This window comes from Aquila chrysaetos, chromosome 15 (assembly GCF_900496995.4).
Source record: "Aquila chrysaetos chrysaetos chromosome 15, bAquChr1.4, whole genome shotgun sequence".
Taxonomy (NCBI): Eukaryota; Metazoa; Chordata; class Aves; order Accipitriformes; family Accipitridae; genus Aquila; species Aquila chrysaetos.
The window spans coordinates 22,823,461-22,845,774 of NC_044018.1; the positions used below are offsets into that span (position 1 = coordinate 22,823,461).

Genomic DNA, 22,314 nt, shown 5'->3' on the forward strand with positions numbered 1-22,314 from the left:
ATGCCACCATTTTCTACTAACATTTTCACGTAACGATAATTAATTTACTATACCTGGGCATACTTCATTACTGGCTGAAGCATGCATGCACTTAAATAGGCAAAGATCACTGCTGGGTGATGCGTGGATCTTTGAACAGCATTTAGCTTGAAGTTTTCATGCTTAGAAGTGGTGCAAAGACTTTAAAAAATATTTAGCAATATTAAATGGTTGTAACTTATGTCAAGGACTTACAATGTATTTAAGGACTTATAATGCGCTTAAGAGCATTTATTCTCACCGAAGTGGGAGAGATGCGTACGTGGATACATTGAAAAGTGCACGTTTTCAAAACAACTGCATCTTGTAAAGGTCTGGGTTTTTTTTTTTCCGTTTTTATGGAAGGGGCGCGTTCGGTCCCGAATCGTGTTCGGGTGGTTGGCGTTACCTGCAGGCCAAGCGTCGCCTTCGCGCGACGGCGGGGCCCGCTCGGTCCGTACCGGGCTGCGGCGACGCTGCCTGCCAGGAAAGCGCCCAGAGGTAAAGGTTAGGCCTGAGGTGCCAGCGCCTTTGCAAAACCTTTTGATTTTGAAAAGCGCTGAAGAGTTTCAAGCGAGAAACGGGACCAAGTTCCAGCACAGCTCCCGTGGCCTAGCGCGCGCTGTTCCTGAGAGCGGGGCCGAGGGGACAAAAAGTTCCTCACCCGCGTGGCGCCGTCCCGCTCCCGGTCGCGGCTGAGCCTCCCGCGGCCGGCCGCAGCTCCGCTCCTCGCCCGTCGCACCGGCGACCCCCGCATCCCCCCCCCCCCCCCGGGCTCCCCCCCGGGGCCGGGCTCCCGTCACGTGCGGCGGCAGGAATGCGGCGGGGGGCGACGACGGCTGCCCGCCCCCGCCCGCCCCGCCCCGCCGCGACCGACGGGCCGCCGAGCCAACCGGGAGGCGGCGGGGCTTCGCGCTGCGCCAATGGCGGCGGGCGCCGCCCGAAAGGCCCGGCAGCGGGCGGGGCGCGGCCGCCCCGCGGAGGCGGTAACGGCGGCGGCGGCCGGAGCCGGGCGGCCCCTCGCCGGGACTCGGGAGCTCCGCTCGGCGGCGAGCGAGTGCGCGATCGGCGGCGGCCCCCGGGGCGGGGTGAGTGACACGTCCGGGCGGCGGGGCAGCCGGCGGAGCCGAGGCCTCGGAGCTGCGTGGCGGAGGAGGTGGGTGTTCCCTCCGCGGGCGGCTGCGGCCGGCGGGGAGCGGCCGGGGTCTCGCCGCCGTGTTCATCACGGAAAGTTTCGTCCTTCGAGGCTGGGCTCGGGGTTCCGTGTGGAGACAACCCCCTCCTCCTCCTCCTCCTCTTCATCCCCCCCCCCTCCGCCCGCCGCCCCCGCGGCGCCTCGCTGGGGCTGCGGGGAGCCCGCGGGTGGCAGCTGGGGAGCGAATCTCTGCCCGCCTCGGTGGAGGAGAGGAAAAACCCGATTTTTTTTAACACGTTTTCTTAAAGAGGTTTTGCCGGTCCAGCGCGGCTTGGCGAGTTACCGAAGCGGGGCTGCCGGGGATCGTTAATAAACGCATTCGCTCCTTTCCCAAACTTCTGGCCCTTGCTCTTTGGTGAAGTTTTCTTCCCCGAGGTTTTCCCTGGGGTTTTGCTCGCCTGTGCGCCTCTTCGTGTTCTTCGGCACCGGGAGCTGCCTGGCTCCAGCTTCCCGCGCCCCTTCATCAGGTGCGGACAAGGCTCTTGGACGATCCGGGGTCCCGGGGGGACCCGAGTTTCTTTCCTTCCCCCTTCTTAAAAACTGCGTTCGGCACCAGCTTTGTAGTTGGCATCTGCAATTAAATTGGCTTTCGTGAAACAGGGGAAAAGTACTTCAGCACAGTAACAACTGTCCATTTCTGTATTTTTTTTTTTTTTTCAAAGGAGGTTTTAAAATTGTCTTTGGTTTCTTTGTAATTAACACTTCAGCTATTGCAGGAGTTAGAGTTGCTCGTGGTGATCCCAGACCGTGTAGTGGCTTTTGAAAGATGCCCTGTTCTTACCGGGTGAGGCAAGAACAGCTTTAAAAGATTGGCCAGGCATTCACATGGGCAAGTGAGCGAGCTTAGTCAGTGGGCAATACCAGGTGCTTGCAAAGACAGCTATTAGTAATTTGCCCATAGCAAAGGCTTATTTTAAAGGCCTTTAGGTGGTGCTTGTATTTTTGACCAAAAAGATTTTATCCGTCTTAAATTCTGCCCTCTTTTAGTTAAGTATTTGTTCAATCCTTTTTTTTCCCCAAAGCTACTGAGATCATGGCCTTTATCTTGTGCTAGCAGGTTTGAAGTTGTTTAGTTGCAATGTAAAAAGTATCTTTTTTTTCAGTTGTGCAATTTAACTGTTACCAGAAAAAGATATAGTTTGGGGTTTTTGTTGGTGCTTTTTTTTTTTTCCATGAGTCAGGAAATAAGAAAGATTGACTGTTTAAAGACTGCCTCGTGCTGAATAAATAGTGAGGATATACCACTGTATGTTAGTTTGTGACTGTTATTATTGTAAAGAAAATAAATGTTTTCCCAGAGCCTTTCCTCTGCTTAGTAAACTCCAGTGAGCAATCTATTCTGCAGTAGAAATGAAGTATTATGTTTTTTTTAAATTTTGTCTTGCCCCTCAGGAGACACAGATTTATTGCCTGAACATGGGACATGTTGGGCGCCTACAACTGCAAGCCCATTACTCAGGCAGGGGTTCTGGCTGTTCAGCTGTTTTCTTCAATGGGCCCTTCATTCTTTTCACTTGGGTGATCTGTTTGATCTTGATAATCTTTCTGACTTGCTTTGTTTAATCCATCTTGTCTTTTTTTTGTTCCACCCTCGGGCTCAGTAGCCCAGGAACTAGTTGCATGTGTTTATCTGGTTATGAACAGTAGTTCTTTAGACGCTACCTTGAAATCTGGTATTTCTGAAGGCTTTACAGTGAGATTTCCTGACTTCTATAATGCAGTCTATGGATCTCTTAGCTTACCTGTGGCGTTGTACGTGAGATGTGACGTACTATGTGAGGGCGACGGGTGTGCTGTGATGGGACAGGCACTGGGTGTCCAGTGCGTGGGGCTTTCGTGGCTGATACCTGCAGGTGGATGTGGTGGGAGAAAGGACCGTGGAAGCAGATAGATGCCTCGGGAACGTGCAGCCCGTCGGCTCCTGCTGAGTGCCAGGACCCGGCAGGATCCTATAGATTTGGGCTTCAGGAGTTCCTACACCACGGGATACGGCGAGGAGCCACGGCGCTGCGTGATGCGTGAGTGCCGGCTGGCGTCGCAGCCCTGAGACTTTGAGACCAAACGCGCAGGTCTCGTGCTATTTGCTTTGACAGGTCAGTGGCGAGCACGCCAAAGCACCCAAGAGGCGGCTGCCACCCTCTGTGCCCGTGCACAGGAGCCCTCCTCTGCCCAGGAGCTATGGTGACTCTCAGATAGGATACAGTTTTGCTCATCAGTATGCGGCGACAATCCTTTCCTGGAGTAGAATACTGTGAAACAAGCTTTAACATTTATTGAGATTAACTTTAAAAATCCACAGTATTACATAAGTAGTATTTAGATTCTCATTTTTATTGTGATTGAAATCGAGGGTCTAGGTACCTCTGCATCTTTTTTTTTTTTACTTCTAGCCCATTAACTTCAGTGGAAGTGTACTGACTTACACCAGATTGAAATACTAAGTCTAAACACTTACTTTAGTTGTATGTCAAATGTAAAAGGTTCTTATTATCCTAAACCTGGTAGCTGTATAGCATGTCTAAAGTAAGGTACAGTCTTAGTTTTGAGTAGGCTGGGTTTTTAATGTTAGGCATCACAGCTTTTTTTAAATGCTCTTGGAGTTTTTTAGTGTCTTTAAGTCTATTTAAGTTACTGTCTTTAACAGAGCTTTTTCTTTGTTTGTCTGTTTGTTTTCTTTGTATATACCATTTAGGATGTATAAAATCTTGTACTGATTTTTTTTCTTTTTTCTTTTTTCTTTTTGCCAGGACACTGCTACTTACTGCTGGGGGGTTGGGATTGTTGTTTGTTTTCCATTTCTTTTACAATTGAGGGTATTTAGTCTCGGCATTAATAAACTTGATATGAAGAAATCTCAACACCGGAGAAGTTCTTCAGTTGATTCTGAGCTGTTTAGGAGTCCTTGCATAGTTTATAAACATTTGAAGGAAGACAACAAGCTTGTCTAAAACCTGAAGGGCTATTGTCAGACTTCATAATTGTTAACAGAATTTAATGCAACTGGGAATAGTGCATTACTCATTTGTAAAACAGGAAGTCTATTAACTGCTTCTATATAAAGTAGAAATTATTTTTAGAATCTGTTGTAGAAAATTTATAAACTTAAGTCTATTTCTGAAGAAACCAGGAAACACAATCTGCAATCTAGGAGGAGGAGGAGTAGTTTTGATGCAGACTTTCAGATTTAAATTTGTGTATTTTGCAGAGCTGCAGTGAATTTATTCATGCGTCTATAATGCTATACTGTGCTCAGTTTTGTATGTGATGAAGAAATGATCAGTGTGTAGTACTTACTATCCCACATACGTAAAGATTAAGAAAATAATTTTCTTCTTCTGTACAGTGACTTGTTTCACTTTTTGCTTTTTCTTTAATTATGTCTTTCCATTTTACAGTTTTAGTTTAGAACTGTAGAAGGGAACTCATGGGAAATTGTCTTATGGCCTCTAAATTTAAAGGTATATTTGAAACTGTCTTTCCGTAAGTTCAGCTTCCTAATGGCTTTTTGAGCTGTAAGTGCATTTCCGTACCATCCTTGGATGCTTCTTGTGGAATATCTGTCGCAGCAGTTGTCCCATAGAGAAACTTCCTTTGGAGTTACAGTGTTAAGTTAAATGCTGTGAATGCAATTGTTGAGCGCGTCTTACTTTTTGAACATTTTGTATGTTATAATAGGGCAGTAAATGAGGCTTCATTGATAGTGATATGAATTAGTCTTTCATTTTGTATATATTCTACAACATCTGAAGGAGGCACTTTTTATATCCAAGACCTTCTTTTGTTAAAATCAGCATTCGTTCAAGATATTTTTTTCCATTCCTGTTCCTATTCTTATGAATTCTTTCTTATTATTACATCTGTTAGTGGAAAATTAATATTTGTAAATCCTTTTCTGAATCTAGAAGTAGTTTAAAGAGTGGGAAAGCTGCAAGCCTGGATGTTTGGAAATTACCAGGGATTCATAAACTGAAGCCTGAGAATTACTTAGGGAGACTGCAGGAATGTTATGAGGGGGAGGTGCTCTTTATAATAAGGCGGGGAGGTACATGAGCGGGATAAACCAAAATTCTCATTTTGGACCTATACAACTACGTCTTAATACTTTCTCTGTTTTCACATCTTTCTCGGTGATGTCATTGTGTGCATATGTGGTTTGTAGAGAGCAGAATCTCAGGATTCGAGGTCTGTCACGTATCCGTGGAAGGAAACTACTGCTTTATTAGCATCTTTGAGATTTAAATCACTTGGACGTTTTCTTACACTAAAGAACCTGAATTTTACTCACACCAAAATACTTCAGATTATTTTGAAACCAGGGACATGTAAAAGTACAACTTGTTTTTAAGGGAGTGATGACAAAGTATTCCAACTTGTGTTTTTAGATCAAAAACTTGATTCATATTTTATTCTGAATTGCCTGAATCAGCAAGACTGTGGGAAGTGAGGCATAACTGCACAACATTGATTCATGTCCTACATGTTTGCTGCTCAGTCAGGAAGCCTGAAGCTTAATGTCAAATGCGTGGGTGAAGCAGTTAACCAGAGCAAAATAAATTGTTCTACTTACGCAGTGCTGAATAGGGGCATTATCTTGGGAAAATCTGTTTCAGTGACTTACTGTACTGTACAATACTTGTTACTTGGGACTGAACCATGAATACGAACTATTAGGATCCAGGCTCAAGGTCAAACATTCACTCTCATTTCTGTTCTGTAATCTGTTTTCTCGAAATACTTTCAAAAAGATTGCAGAAATCATAGGAATATTTTTTTTTTCCTTAGAGATACAGAATAAACATCTCAGAAATTTCAAGAAAGGGGATAAACATTATTTCCTCATCTGTAAAATGGGTTTGTAAGCTACTAGGGAGTAGATGGCAATATTTAGATTTCCTGCTAGGACCGCACTGAGTCTTGAGCTTATGGCTCTTGACTTTATGTTTTTCACCATTTTAAAGCATTCAGAGTCTCATCCTCAGTTTTCTTTTAGTTTTTTGTACATAATATTTAATGTTGTTGCAAACCATGGACTGACTAATTTGAGTCTTAAAAACTTCCCTTTCAAACTATAGAAGGTGGAGAAGAAAGAGGTCTACTCAATCATTTCCAAATCAAGGAAAGAGTAAAGACTGCTGATGTTAGGACTAGATGCAGAACTTACGCTTCCACGGAAAACTGCCTTCCATTATACATTTTTTGAAGATGAGGGCTGTTTTGTGCAGGTGCTATTACTGTTCTTCTTTCTTACTTTAATGGATGATTTAATGGCTGCATTACCTGATTTCTGATTTATTTGAATAATATTTTGGTGTTAGAAAATCAATGAAAATTGTTATTTTTCTAGAGCATGAATTATGAGTCAAATTTGTGATTAGAAATGCACTTCCATATTTTACTCCAAATAGTTATTTTAAAAACACAGGCGTAAGAGTCTATATTTATATTCTTAATAACTTTATTCATCAGGTGAAATAAATTTGTTCAACTGGACACTTTTGTAATGATCAGATGGAATGGGCTGTCTTTGATGAGAAACAGTGTGGTTACTTTTGGAAGGACAGTAGCACCCAAAGAACTGAAAGTGTTCAGGAAAAGTGCCTCTGTCAGGACTAGGTTTGCAGAAGGCGGTAGAAACTGAATCTTCAGTTCACTGTATCATTTCACCTGTATCATTGGAAAGAGCTTCTGATAGAAGCTTTCATCAGTTGTCATCAGTATCTTGAAAGACAACCTATGCCTTTTAAAACTAGGACTCATGGATTTAATGCAAGTTTGACCAGGACTTTCTGTTTTTGTGGTGGATGTGCAGACGAAGTAAAATTGAAGGGGGAAAAAACGCTTTATCGAGTGTATCCATAAAAATATTCCTTGCCTTCACCTACTTTTTTTTTTTTTTTTTGGAAGCTAAGAACTTGGTTTGCTGGGGAATCAAAATAGGTTTCAGGAGGGGACATTTTCCCAGTGACAAAAATACTGTATTTTACGTGCAAAGCTGATCAGAATTACTGGAGTAAATTACTATTTTGGTGCATTTTTAAATAAATTATAAAGTCTATGCATACTACTTCTAATTACATGTGTATTGTAATAATATGTATGCAACTAAACCCTATGTGGGATTACATCACAATTGAAGTGTTATGCAGCATGCAAGGATCTTCTCTGACTTTAAAAATAGAAATCTTGCTGAGGCTGCTTCCGGTTAAGGTAATACTTGATCTCCAATATTGAGAGGGACTGATTTGGATTAAGTTTAAAAGAGGAAATTTCAGAAATAAGATTACTTTTCCAGGTGAAGTTACTTGATTGCAATCAAATTTAGAGCAAATTAAGAAAAAATAGTATTCATATAGTATTAGTATTCATATATTTTTGTTTTGCTTGGGCACGCGACATGGAAGATCAAGGTCTTGAACCAGCGACGCAGTCATCTAGTTTGTGTGGCACAGAACAAAAAAAAAAAAAAAAAAAAAAAAAATCATCCCTCACTAAAATTATGTGATGCCAACATTCACTTTTAATTCTTTGGATGCTTGCGATTTGTTATGGTGCATTCGACCTCCGGGACAGCCTCCAAAACCCGGGGCGATGTCCCCCTTCTTCCTTTGGGTATTCAGACAGTTGCCAGCACACGAGGCAGGAGCAAAGGCTTATTCGCTGAAGGTCGGGCGCCCTACGTGCATGTTCAGGAACCTGTTCCCTTCCCTGGTTTTGGTGACTTTTTACCCATATTCCCTCTCATTCCTTAAGTATTTGTAGGTCTCGGCTTTCCCGTCTTTAAGCTTAGTGCTACAGACCTTAATGAAATCGTCCGTTCGCGTTGGGTTCAGCAAGCTCTTCCGCAGGATGCCGTTGTGGTCTGGGTGGGTGTACTACTAGATGGGTGAAAAACTGGTGGTCTGGTTGGGTTGAGAGGCGGCCAGTTGGTTATAACTTACCTGGAGCTGGTCACCAGCGGAGCGCCCTCGCTGTCTGTCACAGCACGTCTCCTGTTTCACGTTATGCCTGGCTTGGAAGTCGACCAGCCCTTGCTCCTGAAGTTTGCGGGTGACCCCAGACCGGGGGAAGGGGTGAGCAGCGGATGTGCTTGAGATCAGGGCTGTTACCCAGAAGGACGTGGGCAGGCTGGAGGAGCTGGCTGGCAGGAGCTTCGTGAAGGTCACCCACAACGAGTGGACGGTTGGGCACGTGGGAAGGAGGAGCTCCTCCGGGGGAAGGGTCCCCTTCGCTCGGCGCTCCTCGGACCACACCTGGAGTACTGCGTCCAGCTCTGCGCCCGCACCTCGCCCCGCCGCAGGATAAGGAAGGTGTGGGTGAACTGGGCGAGTTCAGCACAAGGCCACCACCGTGTCAGGGAGTGGCGGCCCTGCTCCGGAGGAGAGGCTGAGGGAGCTGGCCTTGTTCAGCCTGGAGCAGAGGTGCTTCAAGGGCCTAACGTCAGCCTGCCCCTGCCTGCCCGTCCTCTGGCAGGACAACAGGCAGTGGTCACAAACTGAGGTAGGGGTGGCTCTAACTACACCTAAGGGCAATGTTTTTCTCTAGGAGGACAACCGAGCAGGAGAACAGGTTGCCTGGCAAGGTTGTGCAGTCTCTGTCTTTGGAGATTTTCAGGATCTCAGCAGATAGAGCAGCCTGGTCTCGCCCGATAGCTGACCTGGCTTTGAGCAGCAGGTTGGGCTACATGACCTGCTACGGCACTGCCAACCTGAAGGAGTCTGTGAGTCGGTGATTCTGTATTTTGCCTTGCGATAACAATCTGTAGAGGGGAAGAACATAATTATTAAAAAATCCATAGTGCTTTCTGCTTGTGTTGTGGGTAAGGAGCCCTCAGACAAATCTGCAAATGCAGTCTTTGCTTTCTTCCTCTTTTCCCCTCCTTCAGATGATGTACTGGGCAGGAATCCGCTCTAGTTAAAGAAATGTTGTAAATAATATCCTTTAAAAAGAAGGATCAGAAAACCAATCTTCAGTCGTGTTCCTGGGGTGTCCCTGTAGATTGCTTCTTGTTCAGGGCTTGCTGCCGTGTTATTCTCTAGCTTTGAGCAGGATGCTCTTTGGTACGAGAAAGGGTGGCAGAAAAAGAAGTGAAGTAGCTTTTGGGGAAGTGGATTCTGCATGCAGTCTGAAAAGTGTTTATCTCTGTGGATCTGACCTTATTTGCGTTGCAGCTGATAATGGAATTTCCCCCGGCTGTAACTGAGCCAGGAACTGGGCTTCATATTTATTTTCTACTTGAACCTATGCAGTTCCTTATTATTCCATTGCTTATAAGTTAGGTAATTTTCTTTGATAAATCTAGGAATAAAATTGGTACAGTACAGGACTGATAGCTATCAATAAAACTAGATATATGTTAAAAGAAATAATGATCCACTCTTGATACAGCCTTCTTCTATGCCTTACAGCATGTGATGGTAAGCTGTCATAATATAAATGCCTGCTTCATTCACACCCACTCTAGTGTAAAAACATCTCTTAAAAAAGAAATAAATTCTACAGTCTGTTTCTTTGGAATAGTCTTGTGTGGAAAACAAATTGTGCTATCAATTTTTATTTTTTCTTTGTAACAGAGCCATCTTGAGGTATAGGGGGGGAAAAAAAAGGAAATTAACCTACTTTCTTCTGTGTTCTTTTCTCTCCTTGCTTCTCTGCACCCCCAAAAGAGTCTATATATCAAATTTCACAAAGATTTACTTCCCAGCAGGAGTTCTGTAGTTACAGGTGGAAGAAGACTGAATTGGGCATTACACAGCAATAGTCAGTAAGTGACGTGGACCAAGAGGATTTTAGACATCCATGGGCTTTCCATGGGCTTCACAGTTTTTTCTTGCCCTTTTTTTTTTTTTTTTTTAATTTAATTTTTAGGCTTTCAGGCTTTCTCAGAGAAGTTACTTTGCAGCTTGCCTGCACTAAGCTTTCTCCATGAGTCACAGCTCCTTGAAAATCAGTCTCCTCGTTTCATCTTTTCTGTTTTCTGTTAAAAAATGCTCACTGGCTTATTCTTTCTGCAGCGATAAGAATGAAGAATCCTGATGTTGCTGCAGTTACAGTGCACACTCCTTAAGGAGAAGGTATGTCGCCTTTATGGTTCTTGAGGTGGTGGAACTGGAAAACTTGGCAGTGTGTGCCCCTTGGGCGCTGAGCGCGTAGGTACTGCGCCACCAGGTCTGAACGCTGCGCTGCCTCGTAGTTTTGGTGGAGTTTGCGTTGGTCCTGTTTCTGTTGCCTACTGACTATTGTACAGGTAATGACTTTCGGAAAATAGTTTCGATGAAGTGGAAATGCAGATGTTGATCAGTATTTGTATTCCCGTGGCTGAGAACTGGTGATCTGTTGTTTGTCCCGCAATTACAGGAAACTATCAAATGAAACGGGATGCGCAGCTGTAGCTGAAAAACCTAGTCCTGGAGGTAGAAGATGTTACCAGAGGTAATGAGAGGGGAAACTGAGTCACGGAGAGGAACTTTGACTTTCTTCTGTAGTCTTTGGACAAGTATAAAGCTGCCTTTGTTTTCTTTGCTAAAACTGCCATTTGCCGTGGAATCAGAAGTTCAGTCTCACGGATGCCAGGTCACCAGCCTCTGTTATTCACGTGTTAGCACTCTGAGATTGTAAGCTCTGCTGTGGAACTTTGCAGACTCCCACTTCCTTTCGTACCAGCTTTCATTCATGGTCAAAGGTGGGCGCTTTCGGTGGAAAATTTGAAATAAGAGTTGGGACCTGTCCTTGGGGATTGTTTCATGCTCAGCAGATTCTGGTTTCTGGTGTGAGTGCCATTAAAGATCTGACTACTTCGACTGTGTGGGACTCCTCTGCATGAGAAACATTGCCCAGGAACATCAGATTTTAATGTGGTATTTTAATTCCTTTTTTCTTAAATATCAGTTTAAAATTTAGAAATCATTACAGACTTGGTGAGGACCTGAATGATTTGCAGTATTCAGAGATCTGATTTTTTTCTTTCAAAATGCGTGCATTTAGCATGGTTATTGCTGATTTTTAAAGACAAACTTATGAAGTTACTAGCTAAACAGCTGGAATAAAAGCATGCTGCCCTGCTACAAATATTTATTTTTTTTTTTTAACAGCAGTAGTCTCTTAGGCTTGGAATATTTGGGTTTTGTTCAGCTAGATCGGTTCAATGACTAACCTGTTATAAGTGGACAGTTAAACTGGGAACTGAGAAAGTTGGAAAGCTGCCTTTCCTCTTCCAGTCTGTAAATATGAGTAAGAGTTACCTGTTCCTCCTAACAGTTTGACAGGAAGGGACCAGGGGAAAACACGAGGAGGCAGACGGGGGCAGCGAGGGCCAGTCCTTTCAGCCAGAGCGGGTCACCTGCCTCTCATAGAAGTGCCTGGGAGCTCCTTGGCCTCTCCCTCTGCATCTGCTGAACGTTGGGTACCCAGGGGAAATGTGGGGGAGCAGATAGAAAGGGGGGCAGTCTGTAGACCACCACCGTGGTCTGCACCAGCCACGGCTACCTCTACCCGCGTCTGAAGCAGAGGAGGCGATGAGCACTGAGTTAGGTGAATTGGTGGGTCGTCTGGAAGCCCATGGGAAATCTTAAACTTTGGGCCAGGTAACTTGAAGAGCTTCTTTCTGTCCCTGTGTTTCTGTGATTGCTGTGGAGCCCAGAAGGGAGCAGTTTGAGTCATTAAATAGAACTTATAGTAAGTTTGAGAAATCAGTTTCATATGGGAAAAAAGCTCCGTATTTTTATAACCTGTGTGTCACGTCCAGTACGTCAGGGCAGTTGTTCAGTTATTCAGAATCATAATTTTATAATGCAACACACATGAATAGCTCACGTGTTTCATGTTTAATAGTGGGTTTTTTTCGATTTGCAGTTTTTAAATACCTTTGGAACGAAATTTTAGTATTTTGTGTCTTAAAAGCACATAGCTGTTCAATTTCTTACATAATTTTATGTTAACCTAAAGAACATCTACTCAGCGGTCGCGATGTTGCGTCTGGAATTCAGCGTTCAGTGTGGGGCCCCAGTACAAGTGAAGGACTGGCAGGCTGGAGTGAGTCCACGGCCGGCGGTGGGAACAGGTCGGAAGAGGCTGAGGAGCTGGGTTTGTGTCGTTCTGAGGAGAAAGGGCCGAGGGGGACTGAATTGCAGTCCTCCGCTCCCCAAGGCGGGCTCGGAAAGAAGACGGAGCCAGGCTTTTTTCGGGGGCGCACAGCGGGAGAATGAGAGGCAACGGCCGCAAGGTGCTGCGAGGGTAATTCCAGCTGGGCGTAGGGAAGAACTCTTCGTGGAGTGGCTGGTTAAGCACAGGATCAGGCTGCCCCAGGAGGTGGCGAAACCTCCGCCTTCGGGGGGGGTCCAGAACCTGGGAGGGAAAGGCCCTGAGCGACCTCATCTAACTGTGAAGGCACCTCTCCTGAGTGTATGAGGGAACATTCGGAGGTCCCTTTCAGCTTAATTCGAGCTGTGATTTCCACGATTAGTGTTTGAATGCACCTGTATAGCTGTGTGGTGTGTAACTGTTAGCAGCAGAGTCAATGGGGAAACCACCTGAGCTACAAAGGCAAGCTGTGCCATATGCTGCTCGTCAAATTAAATCATCTGGCTTAATCTTGATTTAAACATCTTCAACTTGAGTTAGTTCCCCTGCCTCTCAATAGAAGAGTGAAAAACTTCTCTTTGAAATGTGGTACTGTTAAAGATCGTTCATGAACATGCCGTCTGCTATATAAAATGGCAATTATTTTATTTTTATGGAGGGCATTACTGGAATGTACAATACACAGGCTCTCTTTGCTACTGCAATATTTTTCTCAGCATCTAAGAAGTAGAGAAAAATCTGTGGAACTTCAAGATGAATTAATGCAATGTATAAGTCAACCCCTAAGGCATTCTTAAGTGAGAAAGTGTATCTTTCTTCTTGTGAATAACTGCACTGTTCAGATGGGAGCAAGCAGGTCAGTGGCTAGGACTCTTAACACTGGGTCTGTGTCCTTCCTCGACACAATTCTTGTGTAATTCGAAGCGATGTCACTGTGAGCTAGATCAAAATGGAAAACAAGCTGCAAACTTCCATAGCTCAGCTCTGCGTGTTGTTAGTATTTGCTTGTGAGGAAGAAACTGTTTTTAAAAATCATTGGCGAAGTTAACTTACATAGGTGTTTGAAAAGTTGCATCATACGTTTAAATTAAAAAAAAAAAAAAAAAATTCTGAAGGCCTTTTAGCTACTCTGTTAAAGATGTATTTGGAAGAGGTGCCGAGACTAACTTTCAGAGGTTTGCCGGTTATTGCATGTTTCACACTTGAAAAAAAAATCTATGTTCCAGTGATGGTTCAGCTTTAAAGGAATAAAGAAAAATAGCCTTTTCTTCAAACCATAATTTTCCCTCATTTTGGCTGACAATTTTGGTGTGGCAAGATGCATTCCAGACATTTGTAAGCAGGAACACGCCTTTGAGCTCTGCAGATATAAATTGTAGAGAGAGGCTTTAGAAGGGACACTGTATAGTGAAAGCACATAATGGAATATTTTCTGTGTTATAGACAGATATTGTATACGTGGATGAATCCTTTCTGAGCCTTGGCTCTGAAGCTACTTCGTTTTGCCTAGGACTTGCTTAAGACGATTTAAAAGGGAATTTTGTATGCTTAGAAAATGGAAGTTGTTATGGATTGTCTCATCATATGAGGATCTAGCGCTACGAGAGTTGTTATCCTTCCTGGCATGTCTGTCCTGATGATTTGCCCTTGCATACCTGATGTCAGGGAGGTAAACTCCCTGGTACCTCCTAAGGTCGGATCCTTTTTTGAGGCACTTCTTCCATTTACTGCTACCTCTTCTGTAAGTGGCAATTGATTTGAGCTCTCTATCCCGATTCGCTTAGTTTATTATTTCTCCACTGTACCTTGATTTTCACTATGTCCTTCAACTTACTCTTTCCATATTTCGGCTGTGGAGACATTCCAAGGGCTTGAGCTGTTTTGTGTGGTGTTGCCAGCAGAAATGGTATCTTCTTGAGATTAATGTCTATGGGCTACTCAAGAGTAGGACAGAAAATTCAGCATTGGCTCTTCTGCTGTCTTGTGTGGCTTTTGGAAACTTACTTTTCCTCCTCACCCTTGTTCTGAAATCTCTCTTTTTGACATGCTGTCTCTTGAGTTAGAGTGAAAATGGGTTTGGGGCAGAATGTGTGCATTGCTCAGCACAACAGATCCAGTTTTTCCTTCCAGATGATACTGGAATATCACTATTAAGTACTGTTATGGGGAAGGAAGGAAAATCTCTCTTGTGGGTTCTGGGCTTTTGCTCTCTCTCAGCGTGTATTCAGGACCAAAGTAAGAGAATGCTTTGTAGGTTTATTCTTTCCCTTAAACCTTGAGATTGATGCTATTTGAGAAAAGAGGAGGAAAGAAAAGGTGCTCAGGAGACTGCTCGCTAGTACTTCACTCTCCTCCAGAGAGCTGGAAGTGAAGGGACTCAAGCGGGGTTTTTAAGATTGCCAAAAAAATGAAAAGAAGAGAAGCAGCTGTGTATAAAATGTATAGTTGAAACTTGTGACTTCTGATTGCCAAAGAGAGAGAAGCATCATCAAAACTGATGAGCTTCCTAGAATTTTTATCCCTCTCCCCTTCATGAAGATTTTGAAAGAGAATATATACTCCAAACAGGCATTGAAATAACATGTTTTAGTAATCTGCTTGTGATTGTCACAGTGGGAGCTGCAGAGTACCAAATAGTTTGAAAACTTCATCTTTCTTCAGCTGGCTTATTGAGATCATTAAAAGAATTGGCTCCAATACTGAGGGCTGTGTACATAAAAATTTGGACTGCATGTGCCTGGCGTCTTGCTTCAAAATGCATTTCCTCTCTTCCATAATGGTATTAGCTAATAGGTATGAGCTTGGCCAAATTGAAAAGGAGTGTCTCAATATTTGGAAATTATGTTCATCTACAAAACATGTTCCCTTCGTTTTTGCAGGGTTTTTCAGTCTGCTAAAGGCTCAGTGGATACTCTAGGATGGACACAGAGGAATTCCCTCCCCCACCACCAGAAGGTAATTGAAGTAGTTTGGGGTTTAAAGCCAATTTTGTTGTTACAATTTGATTATATTTCCAAAAGTGTTTGTACCTCCCCAATGCTCCTTTTCCCCGTATCACCTTAAGAGTTGGTTCCAGTGGTATTTTGCTGAAACATGAGTTCCTGTCATCTACCCTGTCTTGTTCTTGGACCTTGCTTGCTGGTGTTGCGAGAGCATGACAGGAAGAAACCTGGGGAGCGATGGTCCTTATAGTCCAAATCTGGAAATACGTGTTTTCTAAGGCACCATTGTGTATCATCACACCTTCGTCGTGTGCTTTGGCAGCCTCAAGCGTTCGTGCACATGGTGCCCTGTAGAGAAAAAACAACCAAAGCCTGTGGCACGGGCAGGATATTTGGACCAGTGTCCCAAACGCCTGGACAGATTTGGAGTCTGAATTGAGACGACAGAGAGGGGTGAGTTGTTTTCTGTTAGGGCATGTGCTGCTTCCACCAAGCATACTTAATCTGGGCGATGTCTGCCGAGGGCTGTAGCTGAAGGACCTTCTCCTGGTGCTGCAGTTCTCTAGCCAGCATGCACTCCCGTGGGAAGCAGAGGGGAAGCGTGCACAGCTGAACCTCTGTGTGGTCAGAGCACAGCATTATGGAAGAGTATTATGCATGCTGGACTATAGAGCTGGTTCTGCGAAGTTAGCGCGTGGTGCCCTTTGCCTGCTGCGTGCTGGTAGCCACTGGTATAGCCCAGGTTTCAGAGGGCACAAAGGTAGGGTCTACAAAGACACCGTGTCGTTGCCTTCTGTGTTTATGCTCTCTCTAAAAGGATATAGTGTGTGGCTATTTTTTTTCCTGTTTGATTTCCTGTAAGCACACCTTTGTGTAGTGCTTGTTATTATGTACTTTAAGTCTTAAAAGGATTTGGCTTTTGGTAGTTGGATGCTGGGAGACTTCGTAAGAGAAGTATTGTATGCTTGTTCTGATCATCCCAAAGTACAAGTTTACGGAGACATGGGTTATGGAGACCTGTGGTTGAACCCAGCACAGCTGTTCTTACTAGCTGGTAAAGTTGCTAGTATAGTTTGTATAGGTAGTGACTTTCCCATAAATTTTTGATCTGTCCCTTATATAGGTCATTATTACTTATGGACTTGCACTCTATTACATACATTGATATATGTATATATTTATATGTATAAAAATAATTATTGCTTATAGGACATTTTACTTCCTGTTCACACAGAAATTACACCTACAGAAAGCTATTTAAGTATGAAAGAGGATTTATATTAGTTTTGTTCAGTCATAACTCTTCAGGAATTTGGAAATTGCCATCCTAGATCAAAACTGCTTTCTCTGTAGCTTAGACACTGCCACAGATAGAGATCTCTTACTAGATACTACCTAGGAAATTTGGAATGTGAAAGAAGCAGAAAGTTGTGAAATCAGCTTTTAATGGGTTAGATTTCTGGCCAGCATTATTGACAGTTTTATTTACGCTCCGAGATATCACTGAGGTTATTGTTGGCAAAAATGCTTCTCCTGTCCTTGGCCTAATCCATGTGATCAGGACCCTGAATTTAGCTCTGTTTTGTTTAGTGACAGTTACTGTGAAACTGTCTCTATTGGATAATCCATCTCCAAAGAAATGTAGTGCTGTGGGGGAAGAGTCTTCCCTAAGGAATCAATATTTCCACTTGAGCAGGGGCTGCCGTTTTTCAAAGACAGCTAATAATGGTTGCAACGGCTCCGACTTTGTGCAGTATGTCAGTGTGTGGGACACTATGACAAAAATTCAGGGTGGCGTAGTTCAGTATGATTCTAGAATTTGGGTTCTTTCTCTGCAAGGCTCTTTGTGGCATGTAGAACTATGTGTATTGCATCCTTATTTTCAGACATGTCACTCCTTAATACGCTGGGATTAGATTTATTTAACATAAATTGAGATTCTGCTCTACCTGGTCTTGCGTCAGTGGATGCTTTCCCCGCAAAAAGCGTTGTCTGAAACTATTGGAACTTGTATATTTTTTTACCTTACCATTGCTAACTCTCTTTAAATAGCGTATTAATGAAGGAAATATCAGTGAAGATAAACCTTAATAATTACACTAAAATACACTTTAGTTCACGTTCTAGATAATTCTGATGAGCCATTTTGCAGATGGAAAATAAGTGTGGATTTTAGGGCCAAGTACAACTGCAAATACACATAACAATTAAAGGAAGGAAACACATGGGATTTTTTTGTAATGGCTGAATTTTTTTTTGCATGCATATACAGTGGCCACCCATGGTGTTTGCTCAGAAGGGATGAGCAGCACCTGCCAGTGCCTTCAGACAGTGGGCGCATGGGTGGGTTACTGTGGCTCGTAATGAGGATTAGGCTCCCTCTGTGTGCTGGGTGCAGGACCCTTTGATACATCATAAAAAAATACTTTTAGCTTTTGCATAAGGGTTCTGAAATCCTGAACTGGGGCCACAGATGAAATCACTTGCCTTTTTTTTTTTTTTTTTTTTTAAAGTTCTTGTGACATCATGGGAATTTTTTCTTTTACCTATTTGTTGTCCTAACAAATGTAGTTGTAGTGTTGAAAGTCATGTGGGTTCCTTTCCATTTACAGGTGTAGACCTTGCACTATAAATCTCAATTTTATTCTTGTCAAGTAGGCTTTCCATGGTTTTAACAAGTAAATTCCACAAATTTATTTGTATCAATCCTAACATATAAAAAGGGGAGAAATAATGGTAAACCTTCATCTTTGTCATGGGGATGCTGTGAGAATGTATATGAAAGCTATGTGATTAAATTCATGTTAAATAATGTCTTTTCATTAGCAATAACCATCTGAATCTATACCTTGTTTAAGTTAAGGTACAGTTAAGGTCAATAGTAGAGCTTCTTCCGCCACTTCTTGATAGGGAAAAACTACATGCGATAAAAGCATAGAAGATATAACATATTTTACCTTTATTTAATTTATTATGCTTATGCAACATATCTGCTTATAGCTGTTTGGATATTCCATTCATGCATTGTTAATTAGGCAGTGGCAAGTCCATGCTAGTTAATTCCCCTACCCCAGAGCAAATTCAAGTACTGAGTAACTTCAGAAAACTTAATGCCCGTCTGCTCCTTCCTCCAGACTGCTTTAAAAAGAGATTCTTCTAGCCATGGTTAAAAACTCCCTAGTATTTTTCTCTGTATATTTTGAATGAATGCATGTGTTAGCACCCAGGGGGCCGTTGGAGGGGGGTAGATGCAAAGGCTTCTTTGGCTAAGAGCATAATCCAAAAAACTGCTTCCAAAATTGACACTTGAGATGATAGTACTAGCTCGTGTTCCCTTCTTTAGTGTGTCTGTGCATATGAATTTATGCACAAAGTGCTGGTATTTAAGATTCATACATAAAAAATTTCCATGGCTATTCTGTGAAATAAAATAGAGGATGATTCTTGTTCCCTCTATCAACAAAAAACCCCACCCTTTTTAAAAGCTAAATGAAAATGGCAAATTTTATCATGGCTGTAAGTTATAATTATGTTTTTAATTGGTTGCTGTAATGGAGTGTCCTTAACCAAACCTATTTAGACAAGAAAAGGATATGCTGTGGACTGCAGACTTGGCAGCAAGGAATTAAAAAGCTGGTAATTCTGAGGATCGGGAATCACATCGTGCTTCTGCTGTAGAGGAGTCGTCTTCATGCTGACCAGCTAGGATGGGGGATTGGGTGTTTAATGCTAGGATGGTGTTTACGTGTGATGGCCTGTGCTTGTGCTATTACTACTTTATTAGGAGATGGGGTCTCTGGCTGTTTTTCATTTCTTTACTTGAAAAACATCTTATGATCCTGCAAAGTGGAAGACCTTTTCTGTAAGTGAGGACTGAAGAGGTGTTTATCAGGGCCTGTTTCAAAAGGAGGACCAGCTTTGTTTGCTCAGCAGGATGGATGCCTGACAAACAGCTGCTTACACAGGGGGAGCTGCGGGCGGGAGCGTGCTCCGTGTCAGATAGGCTTCTTCTGGTTTTGCATTTTCATCTCTGAATATGTGTGTCTCTAGTTCTGGTACATGGCGCTATACCTCATGATTTCCCTGTGAAAACTATTAGAAAACGTTGGGTGTATTTCCTCATACTGAGTGTACTTGCCAAGAATTCATCTCAGTTGTCCTACACTGAGTTGCCTTTTACAACAGTTCTAAGACCTAAAATAAGCTTTAAGCTCTGTTTTATAATTAATTGAGTCTATCAGGGTAGCTTAATATATAGTGATGAGATTTGGAGTATGGCTGCATCGCCATACAGTTCTTGAATTGTGAGCAGATGGTATATTTTGTTTCCTATTAATAGGAAATCAACATATTATTTATAATAACATTTTAAAGTGAAATACTGAAATTTCAGCGTTTGTACAAGGACATTGTGAGAATGAATTTGATAGCGTAGTCTTTGTATTACTGCCAAATACTCTCTTTACCTGAGAGAGAATCACTTGTAACTCTTCATTTGGAAAGTGTGAGGTGCCCTTAAAGACCAGGTGTAGTGGAGAGCTGGATGTTCACTCACCTACGCCACTGTCCCCAGTACCGTGGGTAAAGCTAGGTGAGAAACCTTGTTCTGCTGAAGTTTGGGATTTAAGATGTTCGTCAGTTGAATGAATTTTTTTTTTTTTTTTTTAAACTGAAAACAGACTGAGGATATCTCCTAGACACCGATCATAAAAGCATTTTATACACCTTTTTATACAAACGATCAGCTCTCTAGGACTGTGAGTGGGATATTTCTTTGTTCCTGATATGGAGGGACATAGAGCAAAGAGGCCAAGGACTTAAATCTGGATATCCTGTATGTGATCGAGTGCTGTGATTGTGTCTTTCCACAGTTATTTTTTGTCGTTTGCCTGCCAGCGCTGGAACACTAAAATAGTCATAGTTCCTCTGTCCCTGAGAAGGAAGTCTGGCTTGAGTCTGCGGGTAAGAGTGAAATAGGAACAACTGTACTCTCATAAAAGTTCCTATTGGGAAGACTTTACATATTCTAACAAAAAAAAACTTAGAAAAGTTTTTGATTAACCCTAATAGGGAGCTGCTGGATGGCTGCTGTGTTTTGCTGTAGAGACAACTGTATTTTTATGCTACGGGAACTACTTTTTATTCTGTGTCCTATATATATTTCTTTCTGATTATTTAGTTACCTTTTGTGCTGTTTAGTGAATGATTTCATAGTTTACTTAGGTTTTAACTGTTCTGAAAAGCTACTTTTGTGACTGAGACAAGAGGCAGTTAAACTGGGGCTTTTATAATATTGACAAGAAAAGCACTTGTGTGTTTTATGATTTGGTTTATGGAAGTGAAGAACACTGGGGGGACCTAAGCTTGTATTTTGGACTACAGTAAAATAAAAAGACGTTACTTACTATGATTGGGGGATTGAAAGAAGAACACTGCTTAAATTAAGCTGCAGCTATAAAGGGAGTTGGTCTTGGGCTAAACGGCATTGTTTGTTAGATATCTATTTTCAGCATACAGACAGTTACAAATGATGGTAAAAGAGGAGCCAAGATTTCAGAAGAATGAGAACAGAATATGAATTGTAGTTATGAATGGTCCCTTGTTTTTGAAGCTGGCAGTAGCTTGCTGGTGTCTGACATCCCATCTGTAACAGAACAATTTATTTATTTCTAAAGATCACATTTCTCTCAGTAAATAAAGGAAAATGCATTGTTTAAGGTAAGGATCAATTATTTTGTGTGACAATTCAGACAAGCTGTGTAACAAAGAGTAACAACAAAATTCCCATTGCAAAAATGGAGCTATGGTGTCACATGTTACTCCTAATTATGTGTTTTTTCTTCTAGCCAAGTGTATTTGAGCATTGGGAAAAACAAGAAATAGAAAGAAAATAAATAGATTAATTAAAAAATTCTGGTTTTAGCATCTACAAAGAAAACACAGTTTACATAGATGTAATATCTTATTTTGTTTTGAAGTAATACAGTAAAATCTTTGCTAAATGTTTATACTGCGTTAAATGATCAGATGTGATTTACTGCCATAGATTTGAGAGGTTGACTTCATCCTTTTGATAGTATTTGGTGTTTTCTTTCTGAATAAGTTGTTTTTTTCTATTCACTCAGCTGCTCTGTAAGGTGACTTTAGTGCTGGACTTGCTAGCTGTGTGCAGGGACAAGGCCCAGGCATGTTCGTTGAAAAGAGCGATTGATGATGAGATAAAGGGCTTCCAAGGGGTTGCAGCAAAACTTTATCTTTGGTCTGGGGTAACTAGTATTGTTTGCTTAAAAGACAAGCAAATTGTAAAGGAATTTGTACTGATTTTGGGGTGTTCTTTCAATGAAGAGTTGTGTAAGCTTAGTTCTGAAATTTTTATTTCAGTGAGCCAACATATAAGGAGAGATGTGAATTATTTTTTTTCTTTGCTGCTTTTGCCTTTTTAGGACTTGTATCTAGCATTAACTGGCCAGGATAAATTGCTGCCAAATAACTGAGGGATTTTTGGGGGTTGGGTTTTTTTAATTCTATTTCAGTGATCCTGGTAAATATTCGCTAACCATGCCTAAAGCCTCTAATGATTCTACTCTGGAGTTTACAGAGAGATTAACTTTTTTTTATACATTGTTGTAATTCTTTTATCTTGTGCATGAGCACGGGTAAAAACTTGTTTGCATTATGATAAGTTAAATAAAGTGTCTGAATTATTGAATGAAACATTTATTAGGCACTGCATGCTGTTGCTGCAGAGAGGAACTGAAACTATGCCTAGCAATCTGAGGAAGACATACGTGATAAACTTTTTTGGGGGGAAGAAGCCTCCAACCCCCTGTATAGATTTTCTTTTTTCTTCCTCATTGAAATAATCTTTCCAGGAAATGCGACCTTGTCATAGTTCCATTAAAATGAATACAGAAGATGGTTTAGTCTGCCAAAGAAGGGTTGTTGCAGGAATACATCTCATTGTTAAATAGTCTGTTGTTGAGCTCAATAACTTTAGTTAGGTGAAAGCATGATAGTTCCTGAAAAATCTTCTGTTATGCTGGTACGGGTTTCTCCAGGGGCTGGAAGAAGGACGTGTGTGCT

The 22,314-nt window shown here is 42.3% G+C and overlaps 1 protein-coding gene across 3 annotated transcripts in view; it reads left to right on the forward strand.

The window, feature by feature from the left end:
* Positions 1 to 1,020: 1,020 nt before the first annotated feature.
* Positions 1,021 to 22,314, forward strand: part of ARHGEF10 (Rho guanine nucleotide exchange factor 10) — a 120,275-nt gene continuing 98,981 nt past the window's right edge. For 2 of the 3 annotated variants that reach the window (XM_030036803.2, XM_030036805.2), the window contains exons 1-2: positions 1,022 to 1,174; positions 15,169 to 15,244. In XM_030036803.2, coding sequence (XP_029892663.1) covers positions 15,208 to 15,244 — 37 coding nt within the window. In that variant the 5' untranslated portion in view covers positions 1,022 to 1,174; positions 15,169 to 15,207. Of the gene's footprint in view, positions 1,175 to 15,168; positions 15,245 to 22,314 lie in introns of all 3 variants that reach the window. The other variant, XM_030036804.2, reaches the window with a different exon arrangement.